Source organism: Camelus ferus, chromosome 1 (assembly GCF_009834535.1).
Source record: "Camelus ferus isolate YT-003-E chromosome 1, BCGSAC_Cfer_1.0, whole genome shotgun sequence".
NCBI lineage: Eukaryota > Metazoa > Chordata > Mammalia > Artiodactyla > Camelidae > Camelus > Camelus ferus.
Genome location: NC_045696.1, coordinates 21,700,478 through 21,720,003, shown reverse-complemented (window position 1 = coordinate 21,720,003; position 19,526 = coordinate 21,700,478). Strand labels below are relative to the sequence as shown.

The window sequence follows — 19,526 nt, the reverse complement described above, 5'->3', positions numbered from 1 at the left end:
TATTTAAAAGTTTTGCATAAAACCCACAACTGTTTCTTTAGTTTGAAGTGAAATGAAACCTAATTGAACAGCTATCTATGGACATACGATGTGCACATAATGCATAGAAAACTGCATTAAGGGTGTTCTTAGCTCTTAGTCTACAAGGTGTAATGCTTACTGTGGTGAATTAGTATCAGTTGGAAGGAACTGCTGATGCAAAGCTATTAATCCTGGCTTGCCAAGAACACTCAAGAAGAATATTATTCTGTCGTCATTGCAAACATGCCTCATATTGGAAGCTTCAGTGAAATTCGACATTACTCTGCTGTTGTATTTTCATTTTGCTAGTTGTGAAAGTGTGACTGCACTTATTCAGAGATGCTCTCAGTCCAACGTCTTGAGCCATTTGACATTCACAACACTTCAGTCGGAGACTTACCTAACAGCAAGGAATCGTCTCCTTCACCATCTCTGATTTCAACTACATCTGCAATATTTTCTAGATCAAATTCTTGAAAATGAAGCTGGATATTTTTTCCCTGTTGTGCATTTAAATTCCAAACACCTTAAAAGTAATAAATAGCAACACTTAGTTTAAGCAGAATTCTTTTGATTTCTCTTAAAAACTTCAATCTCTTGAGGATTTCAAATCACTTTCCAAGATTTTTTCATTTTATAAAAAACAACATTCCAAGCTGTTTGTGTATGTATGTATGTGAAGAAATGTCTTGTGTAATCCAGAATATTTATAGTAAAATTTCAATTAAATATGAAATAATTTACTGTAATTGAATTTGTTTTATTTCATATAAAATGGAATACTTTAATCAAAGCTTGCAAATAGCCTTTTACTCCTACAATCCAAAAGTTATGAATATCTAAAGTTATGGACATTCTATTTCCATTTATTTTATTTTCCATGATTAAATTCATAGGAAAAATGAGGTGATTAAAATGCAGTTTGTACGGTAACTAAACTTTAATATTCTTTTAAGTAATTGTTGCCATTATTTATATGTTGCTAGTTCATTTTGAAACAAAACTGAAGCAAAACAACACAAATTAGTATCAATAAACACTCGTTCTACTTTTTATATTGAAGTCTAGTTGATTTGCAATGCTGAGGTAGTTTCTGGCATACAGCATAGTGATTTAGTCATTATATATATATATACACTTTTTTTCATATTATTTTTCATTATATGTTATTATAAGATATTAAATATAGCTTCCTATGCTATATAGTAGGACCTTGTTTTTTTAATCTGTTTTATATATAGTAGTTTGTGTCTGCTAATCCAAAACTCCTAATTTATCCCTCCCCTATGTTTTCCCTTTGGTAACCATAAGTTTGTTTTCTATGCCTGTGAAACATTTCTTTTTCTTTACTGATTCCTTAAATGATTTTGTCTTTAGATTTTGTTCTAGCCTCTTTCCTCATTCTTGATGAATATTCTCATTCACTCTTTTTTTAAAAATTGAAATATAGTCCATTTACCTGTGTCAGTTTCTGGTTTATAGCATAATGTTTCAGTCATATATGTACATATATGCATTTTCATATTCTTTTTCATTATAGGTTACTACAAGATATTGAATATAGTTCCCTGTGCCATATAAAAGAAATTTGTTGTTTATCAATTTTTTACATAATATTTAGTATTTGCAAATCTTGAACTCCCAATTTATCCCTTCCCATGCCCTTTCTCCCCAGTAAGCAAAAGTTTGTTCACTATGTCTGTGAATATATTTCTGTTTTGTAGAATAATTCATTTGTGTAAGATCATTTTATCAACATAGTGATAGTCTTCATTTTCTACACCCTTTTTTGAGAAGTAGATACATTTATCAACTTATTTACTGTGTATGGGTGTAGGTGTCTCAGATTAAACATGTAATAAAGGGAACACACAATTATTCCTTCTCCAACTCATTCTTGTTTTCATTCTTTCTGTCTCAGCAAACGGTACCACTAATCATCCACTCACAGAAACCTCTGCATCTTCCTTGACCTCCTCTCTCCTGCCACATCCAGCCAGTTTCCAAGGGCTGCCAACACTACCTCCTAAATCCTTGGATTCCCACTCCCTTCTCAGTCTCCACTGCCACCCTCTGAGTTCAAGCCACTGTTATTTTCATTTCCTAACTGGTGATGCGGGTGGCTCTCCTCCCTCACCATCTCTCTGATCTCACAGCCAGATGGCTCCATCTAAAAAGGAAACTTGATTGTATCACTATTTTCCTGTAAACCATTTAAAGTCTCCTCAGTGCTCACAGAATAAAATCCAAACTGCTTAACATGGTGTGAAATACCTTCACACCTCAATTTTCTCATTTGTTATCATTAATTAATTCTGCTTGGAGATTCAGGAATAAATCAAGGTCATCTACCTGTAAACTTTTGTAGGCTGAGAACCTTCCATGTCCCTCCACAGCCTCCCGTTTTTGCCCTTATTTTAACAGTACGTTAGACATTTTGTAATGCCTGACAACTTATCTGAGTCTTTATCTAGACTGCATTATGTTTGTTTCTTCTTTGCTTACCTTAATGCCTAACAAAGTAATCAATAAATATTTGTTGAATAAAAAAATAAATTTAATACATTTCTCCAAACTGTTTTTTCAGTGTTCCACTAATTTTTGGATATTTTTAGATCATTATTTTGTACAAATGACATACTTGAAAGAGATTTTCAATGTGAAGTAGAGATGATAATCTCTAGTTCCCCATATAAGTCAAATTAGATTAATGGCTGTTCATTTTTTTGAGTCCAATATCTCTTCATCATAGTGATCCTGTTCTCCTATGGAAGTGACCCTTATCTCTGGATCATTTAAAGGAAGAGAAGTTGAAATTTTCTAAGAACACATTTTTCACTGCCACTGAGACCTTTTTTTCTACTGGTAGAATTTTCTATTTAGATTGGCGGTGTAGCCATAGAAGGCAGAAGAACATGTCTGTTTCCTAGAACTACTGGAGTGGAATCTTTGTGTGATGAGCTGGGGAATCAGCATCTTTAACGCAAGCAATCCCTATGCAGCTCTAACGAGCTTTTGTATTTAGAACTGTGACCTAGAGATAAGCTTTGTATACTTTTAGCATACTAGTCTGGTCGTCTCTCTAGTCTTAGAAATTTTCAGTGAGTCTCGTTAGTTCATCTTTTATACTGGAAATCTAATCACATTATCTAGCTGTCTGTTTTACTAACTTTGGTCTTTATTTACAAAAGGCGTGGCTGTCTCCATTGGCTTTTTATACTTTACACTGACTTTATTTTATGGAACTGCAAACTTGTTTTATTCACTACAGGCATTAGATGCATAATCAAGGAGTGTGGTATCTGGAGTAAGGCTGGCTCTTTTGCTTACTGTTTTTCTGCACCTTTTAAATTGGAGGATTATGATAATATCACCTGTTTTAAAGAATGATTGTGAGAACTGACTGAAATAAGGTATATTAAGCACAAGCGCAGTGACTGGCATAAAATAAATGCTGAAAAAGGTAGCAATTAATTACGGTTACTCTTGTCATCACTATATTAAGCAATCTCATAGATGTGGTAGTTGTGTACAGAAATGGCAAATTTATAATCTACTGTGCTGTATCAAGAGGAGAATCTAACTTTGATATAGACATTTTTTTTTTTCTCATGGCCTGAAAAAGAAATGACTCACAGGAAGCCTGGTTAGGGTAGTTGTTTGGGAAGTTCATCGAAGTGAATGTTGTATTGGGCTCCCACAGTTCAAAAGGTCCTCCACAGTCCGCTAAAAAATAAAGCAGAGAAAAACCATTAGTAACATAAGGTTAATTTCAGAGACATAATACTATATGCCAGCAAATTTCCACTTATATATCTTGGAATATTCGTTTTGACAGACACATTTTAGAATGTGTGTCAGGGAAAATCATGCCTCTTAAATAAGGGGGAAAATATAGGTAAATAAATCTCCTTACTGAAGAACTCCTCAAAATCTGAAATATTCTTATGTTCTTTGTGATTCTCCAAGAAGGAATAGCACTGTTCAGTATTTCCCAAAATTATTTGGGCAAGGAAACAATTTGGATGAGCATCCTTTGTAAATAGACTTCATGCGATAAGGTATCAACCCTCTGCTGCAGATAAAAAAATGAATCTTCATAGTAGAATGAATTTTGTATCTGCCAATCTCTTATCAGAAGGGCTAATAAATCACTAATCATGATATTTCTTGTTTTTCTACTTTCTTTTCTTTTTTTTTTCTACCTTTTTCTTTCAGTAGAGAGGAAGCTTCACCATCCTGAATATTGTACTGTGGCATTTGGCCATCAAGAAAGGGAGACAAACAAAATCTCTACTTGCTAAATAATTGCCCTAGACTGTCCAGGAGTCAAGTTGGGACTGAACTTAATGCTGATTTATTAGAAAAACAGAGCACAGATCTTTCAGTTAATAGTTTGATTTTTCAAATGGGTAGGTTGAATTTATGAAGTTCTGGAATTTATATTTATCTGACTTATTAACAGAAAATTCTAAAGTACTGTAAAAATTCATCAACTACTTTAAGTATCCTAATTTTATCTTATTTTTTATTACCATGTTACATTTAAAATGAAAAGAATAAAAGTAACCTAATTAGAAGAATATAGAAAACCGACATAAGTATATATTTTCCCAATCATTAAAGACAGATGATAGAAGAATTATTTACACTCAGGAATAGAAATCAGATTACAGGAGGGAAAATTAAATGTCTCTACATTTATGGCAGTGAGTTCAGTCATATCCTCTTCTTTGATCCCTCTTTTACATGTTACTTGCCTCATTTATATAGATCCCTTCAACCCATGTGCATCTTCCAAACTTGTATGTAATAATCCTCTTAGATTTGGGTGTTATGATATGCACAGTGGGACAGAGAGAGGCAGTTGCTGTGGCTCAGAGTAGTATCATTGCCAACACATCCTGTTTGCAAGGTGACAAGCCTTGGTCTGCCTTATATGCCCTCCTGGGCCAGGCTTGTCCCAAGCCAGATGAGCTTAGCAAGAATAATAAGACCTCTTACAAAACCTTATTGTTTGCAAAGTTTCCATGCACATTGTCTCATCTGGGGAGAGAAGATGGTGTATAAAAGAAAGATGTGTTGAAGCTGGTGGATTAAAATTGTTGCTCTGAGTTAGTTATTTGTCTTTTTGAGACTGGATTTGCTTGTATATAAAAGATATATGTATATATATTAGAGATTTTCAGGGTCATTGTAAAAATCAGACATAATTTATGAAAAGTGCCTACACATTACCTGGCATACTCAGTACTGGTTTCCAATGCATCCTTGTGAATTAGGTAATTATTATTACTATTTCAATTTTAAATGGACAATCTGGGCATTGGAGGTATTCCGTTACTTGCTAATGCTGTGCATATAAACAGTATAAAGTCAAGACTTCAACTCAGTTAACCTCAAGCTCATCTCACAGTACGTTACTGTCTCTTACTGGTTGATCAAATGAAATTATTTCAACCATGTGGTCCAAGCCATAGGCAGGGTTTAGACTGAGTCTCAGTAAGTGGCACTTGGTGGGTATGTGATGTTTACTTGGGTACATGACAAAGAGGAGGACAGAAGGGAACACAGATGAGAGCACTAACAAGTAAGGTCAACAATGGGTAGGTCTGGAAGGAAGAAAGCAGTGAACACAGGGTGCTGAAGAAGGCACTGGAACCAAAGAAAGAGTAATGATGCACAACAAGGGCAAGTGCATCTTCTGGAAGGGGTGAGGGAAAGTCTGAGGAGACTACGTGCTCCCACAGCAGCTGTGCTTCTGAGCTAATCCTCTCCTTGATCGTGTGACTCACTGTCTTGCAAAGACTTCTGAAAAAAGATTCACTATAATCCCTCAACTCCCGTGTACACAATGCATGTAATTTTAGCAATTCTAGGTGCCATGCAATGCTTCCTTGTCTTCTCAAGGGAAATAATGGAGAAGGGAAAGTGTAGCTGCAGGGACAAACATAAAACTGCAGATTAAAGACTGAGGAACACCAGCTCTTTCTAGTTCATAGATTGAGTCACGGCCAGCGTGGCCATTGATGCGGTGGGGGCTGGGGGGTGTTGTTGTTTAAGCATTCTCATTTTCTCTTCAAGGAACAGGAAAATGTCAAAATCATATACTCCTAATACAGTAAATAGTAACCAACTTGGAGAAGGTACTGAATGTTCACCTCTCTGAACACTTGGGCAGTACCTTACAGTACTTGACAGTACTCATTTGTAGACGAGTAGGTGAGACTTGAATAAACACACAGCCAGAGCTAAAATGTTGTCAAGTGTGACTGTTAAGTATGTCAAGGTATGAAGTTGACTTAGCATTTCTCCACTGAATAGAAACCTTGGAAAATCCATCGCTTTAAAATACTTTTAAAAATAATAAAATACTTAAATAATTTTTGAAATACATTGCAAACATAATTTTATATCAAATAACTGATCAGTAAGATAGCTCTGATCCTTGGCTTTATAAGCTATATCAGTTACTCTCTGTATGTAGATGATTGTAAGGGACTGGCAAAAGCTCTTTCAGACATTCTAAACATGACGACACAATTTATTTTCATGGTGGTGCTGCTATAATGGACATGCAGCATGTGCTTCTCAACAGAAGAGCCCAAAACTCATGAAATTCTGGAGATCACAGTCATGCTGTGTCATTTAGTAAATCATCTTCACCCAGAGATCAAGAGTTAAATAGCCTGCGTGGTACAGGGAACTCTGCACATTCACGGTTGTTAAATTCTTCCATTTTTCTTTTTCTTGGCACTGTTCTCTCAAAGATTTGTATTCTGATTAATTTCTTACTATGCCAATAGGGATTTCCACTACATGCAATATGTAAATAATGTGCAGCATCTTGTAAACTGGTTGTCCAGGATAGATATTTTTCGTGAGGCATGTCATTTTTAATCCACGCTCTGGCATAATGAGATATGTGTCAATGTGGAGGCTTACACTGTAGGGTGGAAGGAAGGGGAGGCCAGCTTTCACTTGCAGTAGGAGGGTTCAAATTAATTTACACGATATTTGTAACATGAAATAAGGATGATAAAAGTAAGTTGCTGATGGGTACTCTTATGCGAGGGAAATAATAAGTAAATTTTAAGTTAAAATATCTCACATTGATGTTTGAATATGTTAAAAGTGGCTGATTTTCCAAATCAGCAATTATTTTTTATTATCAGAGTAACAGATAACAAGCCCTACAGTATTACAGACAACATTTTAAAAGCTGAGGTTGTAAAATGAAAAGAAAATCTGGGGTTCAGTTTGTCAAAATTTATATTTCTGTGAACAGGTTATGGTGATCAGCCATGATAAAATTTTTTTTATTACAATTTGTGGCAATGTAGTTCAAATTTTATTCCTTGTGGTTTAAATTTTATTTGTCGTTAATAGCAATCTAGCCAATAATAACTCTAATAAATAAGCTATTCGTTTTGAAGGTAAGAAGATGAAAACAGAAGAGCCCAAAACACACTGAGTTAGGAATGTATGAGTGCAGTTGATGTGGGATTTGCTGAGGGCTTGAATATCAAGTCATACTAATAGTATAAAAGACCAGCAGCTCGACTTGAACGTGGTCATCAATTACAAGGGAATTAAATAGGTACTGATTTATTTTTTACAGGAATAACCAAAATTAAAAATTATTTCACTCTAAGTATAATATCAAGCCTATGAAACTTCACATAAACTTTTATTTTGTCTTTAGAAATGGAAAATGGCCTAATGATGGCAGAATTGAGCAAAATGTAGAAATAGAGTGACTACTACAATAGCTAAAACTAGCTTGTCCTTTTTCTGCCTTAATTAGTTTTAACAGTCTGGAAGTAAGTCAGGGGCTGAAATGTGGATTTCTTTTTGTATATATCTAGTACTATTACTCAGTGCGAACTTGCCATGAATCATCCCAACTGTGTTGCAAATTGGCATTATATTTGTGCAATGGAATGTTAACTTTTTAAAGTAGGCTCAATACAAGCCCAACATTTAAATTATTTGTGCTAATGTCACAAGGCAAAAATCATAGAGCTGGTGCAGCAGCAGATTAACATCACAAAATGGAAGACTCCCTAAGGTTATGGAAACTGAATTTACCTTTCCCCAAACGAGGCACTACCTGGAGCAACAGAAAAAACTGGCCTTTGCTAGTTAGTTACTTGACTGAGGTTATTTTCTTCTTTAAATGCTCTTTAAGAGCCAAAGACAAGGCTATTAGCCAGTCAGCCATAGTTTCCCTTTGTTTCTGCTTAAACAAGTCAGTGATCTGGAACTAGAAAAGCTCTGCTCAAATAAGAATTTCACTGAACCAGTTGCAAATGGCATTAGAATGAAATTGTTCAGAATGCATTTGATGGTAATTAACATTTTCTGCTGTGCTAAATATTGCCCTGAAGTGAACCAGTTGGAAACTGGAACAAATATTCTCTGGGCAAATCTGAAAGTTTATATTTTAAAATCAGATGGTTATTCTACCGTTACAATTTCCCTATTGTGAAAATATGCAGGGATATCATGCTTCCTTGACCTCGAGGTATTACCTTTTCTCTTTCCGATTGGAATAGATATGAGGACTGTGTGGGTTAGATAAAGTTTTAATATAGAGAATCATATTTATAGTTTTATTTACATATGTATGATTTTATGCCCAAAAGTTGCCTCGAATTTTCTATTTCATATAATGATGAGGTTTTGCTACTTTTAAAATATTGATCCTATGAAACTATGTTACTTTCACCTAAAATTTTTTTCTTCTTGACCACTTATTGATTGGTGAATAGAGGAACATACCGGCAGAAAGGATTATGAAGACAATCTGTTTTATTAAATGACTGCAATATCGAAATAGCAAGATGTTGCAACTGTCTGGTATCCATAGCAATTATTTATCAGACCAGCAGTGATTTTAAAGATTATAATTTTTTTGCATGGAAATGTTTTATATAATAGACAGAAACAATGTGGGACACCTACAGAAAATGGAGACAATTTTTTCTTAAACAATGCCGTGAAGCCCAAATTATTGCATTCATGTTGGTATTCTCTACATCCGTAACCTCACCATCATTTCCAAGCTTTGATTCTGGTATCAAAATTTTGTTTGGCAAAAATGTTTGTGTCACTGAAAGAAACATACAGCCAAAATAAAAGGAGAGAGAAAGAGAGAGAGAGACTTAGTTCACACCTAATAGTATTTATTGATGATCTATTTATGTGATAGAGCCAGTCAGACACTGGTGAAGCAAAGATGAATTAGATTGAGTTTGATGTCAAGAAAAATTCTTGCAACAATTTCGTGGCCAATATTATTATGTGGGAATGCATGCTACTGTCCTGCTTTTGTTTCAGTTTTATGAGTTTCATTCTGTCTCTCAATCTTACTGCTTCCTTAAAGATTTCTCCACTCTATACTCTCTTCTCCAAAGTCCTCTATCACTTAATCTTCTCATTTATAATATTTAGGGGCATATAGTTATATGTTGTTTTTAATATTGATTAATTTGTAAATTTATATGATATAGATTATGTATTTTTCATCTAGCAGTGGTTATTGCTAAGCTTACATTTCTTGTGCAGTGCTCTGCATGTAGTAGACATCTATAAAGTGTGAATGGATGTTCGAAATATTGAGGAGTTTACGTATAACCCATACACGTATCTAAACATGTTAATACACACAATGGTAAATGTAAACCAGCCTTTCGGTGGGATGTAACTGCTCATCATGGAACAAGTATGATAGTGTGATGTCTCTCCTCATCTTAATGGCTGCCCATTTGTTTGACACGCCCAAATACTAGTCATTTGTCTTTAAAACTTCTGAGTTGTTAAAGACATGCATCTGAAAAGTCAGGTTTGTTTTTTTAACTTAAAGATTAGAAGCAAGAAAAATATATAATTTTGGAAGTAAAATCAAATCTGGATAGGTTACCAGCTGATTTGCTGATGTGAATATGGGCAGACTTTCAAGGGTGTTTGGCACAAAAGGGGAAGTGGAAAACGTGCTGTGTTTCATGACAGAATTAAAACATCTATGAGATTCAATGCAAGCAAAGCTGTAGAGCTAGATGAGCTTCCAACCAGCATTATCCAAAGACAAAAGGGATGCTTTTGCATCAAAGCTACAATGTACTGAAAACATCCCAATAGAGGGACAATAGGTAATAGATGTTTGATATCATATATCAATACACAGACACACATATATAGTTTATATGTTTGTTTGTTTTTGCTCAAATCCCATAGTCTGAATCTGAAGGTGGTATGAAGTGATTTCTCTGTTGACATAAGATGGTTGGTAATATATCTTTTGCTTCTGAGATGTCACGATCCCACTTTGAGTTTAGAACACAGGTAAACACAAGCTCCATTTTGTTCGTTTGAGATAAAAAAAAAGGTCCCAGAGGACATGGGAAATCCTGCTCACTGCTATTGCAAGGTCTTACAAAGGCACCATTTTAGGACACAAATCTTTTGTGTGATCTATGTATTCAAATTCCAGGCACAATCATTATTATTAAATTATTCTGGAAATAAGCTTGGTGGGTTTCAGGCTTAACCAAACTCTTCTTGAGATCTTAACATCACTCTTTAAGAAGGCTATGAGAATCTTAAGGCTTCTTCCCAAAAGATTACAGGCCATGCTACATGGCGAATAAAGTATTAGTTTGTATTAAATTGAAAATGAAATGGCAATCAGCACCTTAATTATTTTCAAAAATGGAAATATACTAAAATTATCAACAATATGAGCATAACAAAGTGATTTCACTGTGAATTTATATATAACATGTAATATTTTACTAGTTTCCATTTTACATATATTTTAAAGTTTTTGATTTTCAGTGACAAAATAATACTAGGGCAAGATAATAAAAAATAAGCCAGAAAGAGATTGGCTTAAAAATATTAATAACTGAATTATGGAAAACACATGTTAAGGTTACTTACTAGGAAGTTCTGGTGGAGGAGTTGGGACCAAGGTTGGTTCTGGATAAAGACTCACATTGCAAATCCCATATGTTAGGCTAATATCATCCAATGCTATATCACTCAGGTATGCATTTTTAAATGCATTAAAAACAACCTGTAATTCAGAGAGGCATACAATCATTTCATAAAATGATTCCACCTTAATCTTCTCTGCGTTGATTTTTTGTGTCTGTGTCCTCTGGAGAATCAATATTGCCATGTCCAAATAAATGTGGACTAGTCATCGCATAGAGAAATATTGATGAATCACGTTTTTTAAGGTCCTTCAGCTGAGCCCAACTCCCTAATTATAATACAAGTGCTCATAATACAAGTCTGAATTTTCTCTAGTGTTTTTTTTTCTTTGTTAGGCAACATTGTCAGTTTCTCTCTGTCTCTATCTCTGTCTTTCTCTTGTGATATTGTCATACTCCACTGCACCCCACCATATATACACACATCATCTGTCAGGGGAGAGCATTCTTCTTTTAGGTTCTTCCCCCACCAATATTAAAAATCCAGGTAGCTGTTTGCTTTCTTAGAGCACACAAACCCTGAAGAGAATACACACTGATTAGATAATTTAGATGAGAGAAGAAGGAAATAAGAGAAAATATAAGTATGATACAGCTACCCAGGGCTAGCTGGCATGGATCAGAGTTCACCCAGGAAGCTGGTGAGGGTGATGCTCAGAGGACACAGACACAGGCTTGGGAGAAAAGGTCCAGTGCAGATGAAACATATTAGGTTTTTAAGGACAGTGGGTATTTTTAGCTGGATTTTCCTGGATCCTCTCCTGTTTAGGAAAGGAAAGACATAAGCTGAATTCCTGTCATATGTTAATTGTCATGTGAGGCACGTTGCATACATTATCTCATTTAATTTTTCCAACGCTGATGTACAGTTATCTGTTCACTCATTTGTTCATTCATTGCACCTACTTCATGACAGATACTTTTCCAAATAGGAAGTATCTTCTCCTTTTCTCCCCCTTTCACATATGCACAAGCTGAATCTCAAAGACACTAAGGAACTTGCTCAAGATTTCACAACAAAGTGACAAAGCCTAGGTGCAAATATTTGTAGAACTTGGCACTCTCACACTGCGTGATGAGCTCATTTTGAAAATGTGGATGCAGTTTTATTACCTTTAAAAAATTCTTGGTGAGTTGAGCCAGATTTGGTCACTGCAATACTTATTTCCCTGCTGCTGCCATCTTATTATTACCTTGGTGTTCCATTTTCCTTTACCCTTTCTGGAGTGATCAAAAAACCAACAAAGATGGAGCAGACAACTTCACAGAAGAAATATAGGAACAGAAGAAAGAAGAAAAAGGAAAAGAAGGAAAAAGAAAGATGAGAGGACTAGAGTTGAGGGTCATTGATTATTGTCTGCTTTTTATCAAGCCACAGGAAAGCACTCGGGCTTCACTGATGACAATGTCTTTCCAGATATACATCTTCTGAAAGTTATACTCTCTTGTCTGAAATTATCCAATTAAAGCATTGTTCATTTAGTCAAACTATTAGCCTAGATTATCCTATATTCTAATTGCAAACACCCTTAGGAAGAGAACACATTAAGTTGTTATGTGAAAAATTAATTCACCCTAATGTGAAATAAATGATGAGAGACTTCCCAACGATACAGATCACAGAATTTCTTGCTACAGCAAATATATGGCAATTAAGTCAGAGTGGGGCAGGGTGGAGGGATATCGGTGAGTAAGGATGTTCTAACAGGCAAAGATGATTCCCTAGAAAAGTGCAGGGCTGATATAGGTGCTGTTTGTGAAAAGTTGGAAGATCTAGTCAGGCAGGAGACATGTATGGTTGATCTGTGCTAAAAAGTTGCTGAAGAAAGCTGAAATATCCTTTAAGGTTTTTATAAATTTTATGGCTCATTATAAGTAGTACTTCATGCAGTAATTTGTTCCTCAATAAGTGCTTTTTAATAAGTCAATGAATAAGTGAAAATAGAGGCACTTAAAGAGTTTTTTTTAGAAAGGAGGAAGATTAGGAAAGTAGAGAAAGTGCCTTGGCTACGTTCAGAAACTGAATTAGTTTTTTCACCGTATTACCATAAACTTTAACCATAAACTTTAACCATAAAATTAGTTTTTTTCACCGTATTACCATAAACTTTTTCGTAATACAAATACATGATTAGAAGTTATAAAGTATTTTGCCAACCTTAAATTCCACTGTTTCATTTAATGTTACTTGTGCGTAGTTCCAATTTTCTCCATAATTTCCTTCCTTTTGGAAAATTGTCTTCTCCATGTTTTGGTCACTGCTGACGTTAACGTTTAATTTATAGACATTTTCACCATACATATAATACCTAGTTTGGAAACAAGCAAAAATGAATGATTCCTACAAGAATATGAGTATTTTAGAGTTCTTCTAAATACTTTATTGTCTTTGAAATATTCCTTTTCCCCTCTGGTGAGGGAGTTGCTAGAGAAAGAGAGAGACTCCCCCAGCATTTTGCTACTCTATCAATAGGAAAAGTAATGGGACAACCTGGGATAACATCTTATTAAAATTTGAACCTGGCAACATAAGAAAATCTATGTTACTCATTAAATAAAACATTACTTCATATGGGTCAATAACATACCAGAAACTAAGGCAGACTGGCTCCAAAGTGGGGTCTAAAGGGAGACTTAAAAGTCCCACTCTTTCTTGTCTCCCTCCTGGTCCAGTTGGGGTAGAAATGTAAAATCCTGTAAAAACAGCAAAAACATTTTTACTTCACTTAAATATTAGCAGTTTCATTGTGTGAGCTGTATCATTCATAAGCAGTAAAGAACAACTTTAAGATGAAAGTGTAAGGACACATATTCAGGTAGAGTGGAGAGAATGCTAGACTGGAATCCAGAAGGCAACTTCCATAATAAATTGTTATTTAAGAATATCACTTCTCAACACTGGACCTCCTAGTTTGTAAAACAAGAGCCTTGAACTGGAGCACCACTAAGGATGTATCAGGCTCTGACTTATTATGAGTCCACATGACTGTTGCATCATATTATTATGTCCAAGTACTACTTTAATTCCAATTTATTAATGTTTTGATTAATTAACCTGTTTAGAGACAACCAGTCCATGAAGGTATTTAGATGTGCTGGTGGACTAACTCATGATATAGGCAAAGACTTAAATACAAATTTGTAGGCAAAGTTAAGTGTTTCAAAGATGGTCAGTTTTTCATTCCATTGTGTCTACTGTGTTTCTCTAAACAAGAAGTTAACTGATTTTATAATGGTCTTCTCTTCCAATTCCTTTGAATGATAACTAGTCAAATTACAAAGGAGCAGGAAGCATGCTAATTCACATAATAGCTTTCTAAATGGCTCAAGCCACTACATAAAGTGCTTTTTGATCTGGAATTCATTATTCCAACCAATGATTTGAGTTACCTGAAGTGCAGTTGTGGGTGAGACATCTTGAACATTTTCTTAGGCAAATAATTTTTTAAATTCTTAGTTTGCAGCTCGTGTATTTGACAGAACACAGAAATCATGGAACAAATTATGATATAAAGCAAAAGAAATATTGGATAAATTTAATTTTATTAGAATGTAATTTTTATGAAATGCTGAAATGTAGTGTGTGTTTGAAATCAATCTCCTTTCTTTTTTTTTCAATAGAAAAAATTTTAGAACATTTTCATAATTCCAAAAAGAAACCCATGCCCAATTGCAGTCATTCCTCATTCCTGTCACCTTTCTTCCAGCCTCTTGCAACCACTAATCTACTTTAAACCTCCATAGACTTGCCTATTTTGGATGGTTCATATAAATGAAATCATGCAACAGCTGGTCTTTTGTAAATGACTTCTTTAACTTAGTGAATATTTCAGATGAACTCATCATCAAATATCTTAGTAAATGTAACATATGCACATTCACTGGATTTAGATTACAAGATATAAAGTAGAAATAAATGTATATTTAATACTTTATATTATTAACACACTACTTATGTTTTATATAATGCTGTGATATTTCATGAGTACTTCTTTTACCTATGGAGTTGGTTAGGGCCAATTATTCAATCCAATAAAAATGTAGTATAGATACAGAGGACATGTTTCAGAATCTACTATCTAAATGCTCAACTCTAAGTCCCTTTTGAGTTGCTTAGAATATTGTTGGAGAGGAAATAATTAAAACACTTCTGAATGTCATAAATTAGTACTGAAATGGCTAGCTTATTCATAAATATTTCTAGTTAACTATAATTACATAAATCAAACACATATTATGTTCCTACTTTTGTTTGGCCATGTTCACAATCTATTAGTTATAATTAGAAATATTTTTGAATCTATTATTTACTCATTAAAAAGTAATATACTCTGGGTTTTCAGTCTGAACAAGATATCATGATGCTATGAGCTTTGTATCATTGTTTAGATACAACACCATTAGATGGACTGTCGTACCTTATGAATTTTGCATAAATAAATTGAAAAACCACAATATACTAAATAGCATATAGAATTGCATATTTTGTAATAAAGTAAAATAACATATTAAATTTTTACACTTGTAGAATCAGCTAAATTCTTTAGTTAACAAATTAGAAGATGAAGGAAATTCCTCATAAAATTATGAATTTCAAGAGTAGAGAAAAATTTACTTAGTCAAACTACCCAACTGTCCTTATACTTCATCCACGACATTTTACCTATGGGGTCACTTGACCCCTATTTAACATATGTCAGATACAGCAGAAATCACTGCATTTCAAAGCAGCCCATTCCATTTCAACATGACTAGAAAATTCTCTTCCATCTATACCTTTTTTCTGCTTGTTTCTCCATGAACTGAACTTAACCTCCCTCCACCCAGTGCTCCAGTTGAAGAGAAAAAGTGCCGGACACGTGCTGATGGTGATGAAGAGATAGCAGAAACCAAAGAGGTAGCAGAACTTCCTGGAAACTCAAGGTCCCTCTCAAAAAGAAAATAAGCTGATATAAATCACTTTGTGAGTTGTGGTGCATATACATTAACTGAATCTAGTAGATAAACATTGAAAGTTTTTGATTGGAGAATAGTGCAAATTCAGTAAGATTCGGTCAATATTGAAGAGTAATGTTATTTTCCAAAATTCTACATCACAGGAAAGATAAGGAAATAAGGACAATATTTTTGGGAATGCTAAAGTTACACTTGTTTTAGAATAAGTTTACATGCTAAATATAAAATACAGATATCTAAAAGATTTACTGTACTTTTGAAAATTGAGCAGTATAAGTATTTTCTTTTCAAGCTTCCTAATTAGAACAGTACCACAGCCAGTTTGTGTCTGTTAAATACATCTGTGGCATGAAAAGAAAATAGTTATTATATGTAATATTTGTATAGCATTTTTCATGTACTAGGTATTTTTCTACATTTTTTTATAACATAATAATGTAATGTTCATAATATGCCTCTAAATTCAGGTTCTATTATCATCAGCCCACTTTCCAGATGAGGGAATGGCATCTAAATGGCAGAGCTCAAATTTACACCTAGCTAAGATTTCAGATTTTGATGATCCTTATTACAACACAACACTAATCCCCAAGTACTAGAAATGACCATGATTTCCTTGAGAAAGGCCAACAAAAAATGCTTTCTTGTGAGCTGTCTAGCTCTTTTGTGACCCCTATGTTTCTGAAGTTTTCACATGTTACTAACCTCATATCCCCTGAATGTTCTGAACAAAGGGGCCACTTCTGAGCATCCCAAGATGCAGACCTGTATCAGTGGCATGGTCTCAATTCCCTTTGTTTCTAAGTGGTGTGGAGAATCAGCACTGACTGTATAGAGATTTAGGAGCTGGTGCTCCACCAGGACAAAGTTCTTTAGAAGGACTCAGAAAGTTAAAGGGCTTAGATGTTCCTCCCTAAAGCAATGTTAATTCAAAGTTTATCTGTTTCATTTAGACTTTCCTGTCATTTAAAGTGAAGGCAAAGAACAAAACAAAACAAAACAAAACAAAATAAAACAAAACAAAACAAAACAAAAAAACCCCTGCATGGATAAGAGGAACAGCGGGAGAAATTTAATTCTCTTCCATTTCAGTGGCAGGATGTTCTGACACATAAAAAAGCAGGCTGAAAGAGAAATGCCCCTTGAGGGGGAATGACTGGTAGATTATGAAATCACCGGTATGAGAGTTAGGAAGGAATTATTAAGGCCTCTCCTCCGTTCTCATTACGCTGCTGCCTCTGGTGGGCTCTGAACTGCTCTGACTCGTCTCATTTTAAATAACTCCTGCTACAAGACTTTATCCTGAGACTCCATTTCCAACCCAACTATTTAAAAACCTCCACCTGACATTCAACCTGTTTCCCTTTGGTCAGTTTCATCTTATTTCTTTAGTTACTTAATCTGTTGGCAAGCTGAAACCATTTTTCTCCTGTAATGTACTTATATTCTTCAACTATCAGTGGAATTATTTTATCTCTTATTATGATGACATAAAAGTAGAAAATGATGATTTGAACATCAAAGACTTCGACTCCATAAAAGCTATCTGTCATAGTCAATAGATATAAATGCTTTCTCCACTTTCCTCTAACTACTCTTGTCCAAGTGTGGTAGAGACATTTTTCCCTTTTTTTATTGCAGTTATGGAAAAAATTGGTCAAATTATTTGACTGTTTTAGGTCAGGATTCTTTAGAGGGTTGGGGTGATTATCACTTAGGGGTTACTTCAGCTGTGCAGATGACAAATTTATCCATAGAGGATCAGGCTCTTGGAAATAATTTGTTCAGAGAAGATTAATTATGTATGAGACTATGCAGGTCATAATTTCCAGTACTAAACATGTAGGTCAGATGGGATCGGCCATCTACGCAGAGCACATTTTTGGTCCGCAGGTCCACACTGGTGACTAATTTAGCAGGATCCTGTTAACGTCACTTTTAGGTTATATCCAGAATCTGAGTTCTTACCATATCTGTTCGCATTGTTCTCAGAGTCCCATGGTTTCTTCTCTGGATTAAGTGATGGCCTTTCCCTGGTCTCCCTGACAACAGTCTTGTTCCACCATAAACTATTGTACCGGCCAGTACGAATCCCATCACTCCTACACTTAAGCAACTTCCATAGCTCTTCATTTCACTGAGAGAAGAAGCCAAAGCCATAGAAGACCCATGTAATCCGGACCCTACTGGCCTTATTCATTCTATTCCAGCCACGCTGGCCTCCTGGCTTTTCTTCAAGCTGTCGGGCACAAGCTGTCCCTTTAGAGCCTTTGCTCTGTTTCTTCTGTCTGGAGTAATCTATATGGTGAATTCCTTCACTTCCTTAAAGGTTTGATTCAAATGTCACTTTTTCAATAAGACCTGACCTGATCACTTTTTTTTTACATTTGTAACACCTCAACACCTGGCCTCCCCATTGGCCTTACTTAGCTCTGTGTTTTCCCAGAGTACTCATTCACATTTAATGGACCCCCAAATGTAATTACTTGTCAGGTGGATTGCTTATTTCTGTTTTTCTTTGCCAATATGCGTTCCATGAGAACAGAAAATCTGGCTTATTTTATTCACAGATACATTCTGAGTTCCTTGAATAGGGCCTGGGAGTCAAAAATTACTTCTTAAAGGGAGGAGTGAAAGAATACATTGGATGGGGCTTTCAGTGATTTCTTAGGGAAATAGATTAAAAGTAGTCACTTTTTATTAAGAAATACCTTCAAGGTGAAGTAGTATGGTGAACCATATTTTGTTATTCTGGTAATGTATTGTTAAAGGAACCAGGATTAGTCAGATACATTTCTACCATGAAAAAAAATAACTTTTTAATATATTTTTACTAGATGTCATTCACAATTGACATTAAATCAGCTATTTACTTTCAGATTATAAAAATAAGAATATTGATTTTTATAATATAAATGGCCATTAATAACAAATCACGATGCACATGTGCTCAGGCTGTTTTTATATTATAAGCTATTTAATTTAGTTAATAACTCACTCACTCAGAAATTACTTATTGAGTGAAAGCTGTAGACATTCATTCATGTATTTGAAAATAACTTCCCACATTAGTGAGATTCAGGCACTCAAATGCACTGGCAATTCAAAGACGTAAAAAGATAAGGTTCTGGTTCCTGAAGAGAACACTGTGGTGGAAAGAAAAAAGTAAGTAAGCAAATATAACACCACGTGATGGGAAAAACAAACAAGAAAAAAGGTGTTTTAATGTTTAACAGAAAGGAAGATTTCAACTAGGAGGGTCCAGAAAGACTTTGTAGAAATGGTGATATGTGACCTGTGTCTTCAAAGACAAGGTTAGAGACAGATTTTGATATGCATTTTTTGAATTGAATTTAATTCTCATCAGTAACAAGAAATATTATAGGATAGATTTTGTCCAAGGTAATTATCTAAATGCATAAATTTCTATTCTGTCCTTTTTGTAATTTTCCTTACTTTGTATGATCCATATTACTTCCAGATTTGTACTTTGATCATATTTGGTGTTATGAATACAGGCTTCCACGGTTTACATGGGTGGTTTTCTCA

The 19,526-nt window shown here is 34.7% G+C and overlaps 1 protein-coding gene across 2 annotated transcripts in view; it reads right to left on the bottom strand.

Annotated features, from left to right (window-relative positions):
* Window positions 1–19,526, bottom strand: part of TMPRSS15 (transmembrane serine protease 15) — a 107,191-nt gene that overhangs the window by 48,584 nt on the left and 39,081 nt on the right. For both annotated transcript variants that reach the window (XM_006184077.2, XM_006184078.2), the window contains 5 exons: window positions 13,610–13,715; window positions 13,180–13,330; window positions 10,966–11,101; window positions 3,658–3,747; window positions 422–547 (listed from right to left, as the gene is read on the bottom strand). In XM_006184077.2, the coding sequence (XP_006184139.2) occupies window positions 422–547; window positions 3,658–3,747; window positions 10,966–11,101; window positions 13,180–13,330; window positions 13,610–13,715 (609 nt within the window). The remainder of the gene's footprint in view (window positions 1–421; window positions 548–3,657; window positions 3,748–10,965; window positions 11,102–13,179; window positions 13,331–13,609; window positions 13,716–19,526) is intronic.